Here is a 2,712-nt window from a genome sequence, read left to right as displayed (position 1 = left end):
ATAAGAAGGGCGAGGGTCACAATAAGATGTGCCCTTGGACTCCTTCCCTCACTCTACCAAGCAACAATTGTCACTTCCATTTATACTGTCTGAGAGGGGTAAAGGTGAAAAAAATCTGGGGGGGGCGGGGAGGCTGAGAGAAATTGGCAAAAAAAGAAAGACTTCTTGGCTTCCTTCCATAGGGCCAGGGGTTTTAAATTTATAAACGAGAAAGTATACTTCAAAAATCTCGACCGCTGCATTTTCTTGGAAAAATCTGCAAGGCACTCTTCTTTAAATAGATGGGACAAATCTTATATTGTAAATGTTAATCAATTGATTTATACAAACCAGCTAATGTGCAGAGTTAGTATACTGAGTATCAATCACACGAAGACAACAGAAATGGATTATTTTGCATATTCTTGGGCCTAATGAATCTCACTTAATCAGCATTTAAAAGCTTTCCTTTTACTCTAAAAAAAGAGATCAAAAGTTGAGCAAAGGCCAGTTTTTAGATACACTTTCCCTCTCCTAGATGATCCTTTAAAAAAGGCCAGTTAAAAAAATGTCATTAATAAAAAACACATTCACACAGAAAAGTTCTGCCACTGACAGGAATTTATTCTTCCATTAAATAAGAGTACAGCACTCTGAATTGACTACTTACAGCTGAAATTGCATCCAAGATTTATGCTAATTAACTTTGTTATCTTACATCAAGAACAAGACTCCTATGAAAAGAAAAGTTTACCCAGTTGGGGAAAAAAAAAAAAAAAAAACTTCTAAAGCTCTCCTAAATAATCACATTTCATTTAAATCTGGGAATAAAAAAGTCTCAGTGAAAACAACAAAAGCTATCCTTTACCATGATACCCACCACAGAGTATGCTACTCTACACAGGCTCCACCTTACACAACATTACATTGCATTATATTGAGATTTGACACATGAAGCTTTCTTCTGGAGGCACAGATAGGCAGGGAGCCTTTACTTAGTTCAAAGAGGCTCAGGGTTTTAGTTTGGAGGACCATATGTTAACGACAGGTGCACTTGGTAGCTATCATGTCTTCGTATTCTTTATAAGCAATTGAGCCATCAGGCTCAACGGCCAAAACACTCAAGGGGCTATATTTGGCAGGTACACACGATGGCCTTGGCACAGAGGAATCCAGCTTCTCGTAGATGATGTTCTGCACCATAGTGTGAACTGGGGAGCCGTACCGATGCCCAACTGCCCTTGGACAGTCCCCCTTACAGTACCGAGGGTTGTATCTGTGTGGGGCCAAAATCCAGTTGTCCCACTTCAGCTGACTAAAGCTAAGTCTAAAGTCATGGAGTTCACACTCGTTTTGGGGAAACAGAAACTGTTTAAAGTATTCACTCAGATTGAAGGAAGCTGGAACCAGGGACTCCTTCAATTTAGAACTGACAGTTTCCTGACCTCTCCGGTGACGCGAAGCTCTTCCACACTCGGCGGTTTCTTCTCCCATGGGATGTGCAGCCAGACTTGTCTTCTGGTCTGGACTCTGTGAAGCCCTCCTTGTATAGTGGAGAGAATACCACCCATGATAAGCCTGAATACTCGTGTCATTCAGGTACAAGAGCAGCGATGGGGGTACCAGGGGAGACATGTTAAACCATCTATCCTGTGCCGAAGGATGCTGCAGCTGGTCTTTCTCACATGTAAAATTTACAGACATGTGAATACTTCGTTTGTTGGAGGCCACTAGAGGCTGAAGGAGAGTGGTCACATCAATCTCAATCCATTTGTGTTTCTTTCTAAATTCAAACTTTGAGTTAAAGGTAAATGAGTATGGAGCTCTAGGAAGAGTCTTGCTAGAAGCCTTTGGTTCCATTATCACCAGGTTGCACACACATTTAACAGCAGAGGGAAAAGAAACTGAGTCGTTGAAAGTGTATAGCAAGACTGACTTGAGTAAGTGTTCGAGAGTAGTAACACTGTCCAGGTTAAACAGCAGGTCCACTGATGGAAGGATTCCTGAGAAGAAAAACAGTCCACTAGTGCTTGAATAAAAATCGAACATAATAGGAAGTCAAATCAAGGAATAAGCACTTCTTAATATACTTCTTCCCTTTCTCCCCACCCCCCACTTCCTCAAGCCTTAAAAAAAAGTGGGGGAGGTTACATAAAAAATGAATGTAATTGGTACTATAACTAATTTCCAGCAACTACAGCTGATATTTTATCACCAGAAAGTCAGAACAGATTTGGTGGTGAATTAAAAAGCATGGAATTGTTAAATTCTGAGGTTTCAGAGTCTTAATTTGCTCCATAGAGGGAGCTAATAAGGAAAGTAGTATTTACCTCCTGGAGAGCCTCTAGAAAGAAAAGCACTTATTAGGCTTAAGAAGACATTCTAAACCCTAGTGGACAACGTCAATAAAGAAAACTTAGTTGTCTAAGTTAATTTAGAACATTTAGGCTGAATCCAAAGGAAAGTTCTAAAACCACTGCCAATACAATAGGACATCAAGAAAGGAGGAAGAGTTTTAAACAGCCACAACTGACAGGTTAGAACAGTTCCTTTAAGTCCTGAGCTAGTGAACCTACAATTTTTTTTTTTAAAGAACTGCATCACACAGACACACACACAGACGCACGCACACACACACACGCACACACACAGACACACGCACAGACACAGACACACGCACAGACACAGACACACACACACACAGACACACACACACACAGACACACACACACA

General features: G+C 40.7%; 1 protein-coding gene across 1 annotated transcript in view; it reads right to left on the bottom strand.

Annotated features, from left to right (window-relative positions):
- Positions 1-787: 787 nt before the first annotated feature.
- Positions 788-2,712, bottom strand: part of GDF9 (growth differentiation factor 9) — a 2,977-nt gene continuing 1,052 nt past the window's right edge. The window contains exon 2 of the mRNA XM_004384731.2: positions 788-1,982. Within this exon, the coding sequence (XP_004384788.1) occupies positions 1,018-1,982 (965 nt within the window). The 3' untranslated portion in view covers positions 788-1,017. The remainder of the gene's footprint in view (positions 1,983-2,712) is intronic.

Source organism: Trichechus manatus, unplaced genomic scaffold, assembly GCF_000243295.1.
Source record: "Trichechus manatus latirostris isolate Lorelei unplaced genomic scaffold, TriManLat1.0 scaffold00127, whole genome shotgun sequence".
Lineage (NCBI taxonomy): Eukaryota > Metazoa > Chordata > Mammalia > Sirenia > Trichechidae > Trichechus > Trichechus manatus.
The sequence above is the reverse complement of the archived record's forward strand: the minus strand, read 5'-3'. Positions and strand labels throughout refer to the sequence as shown.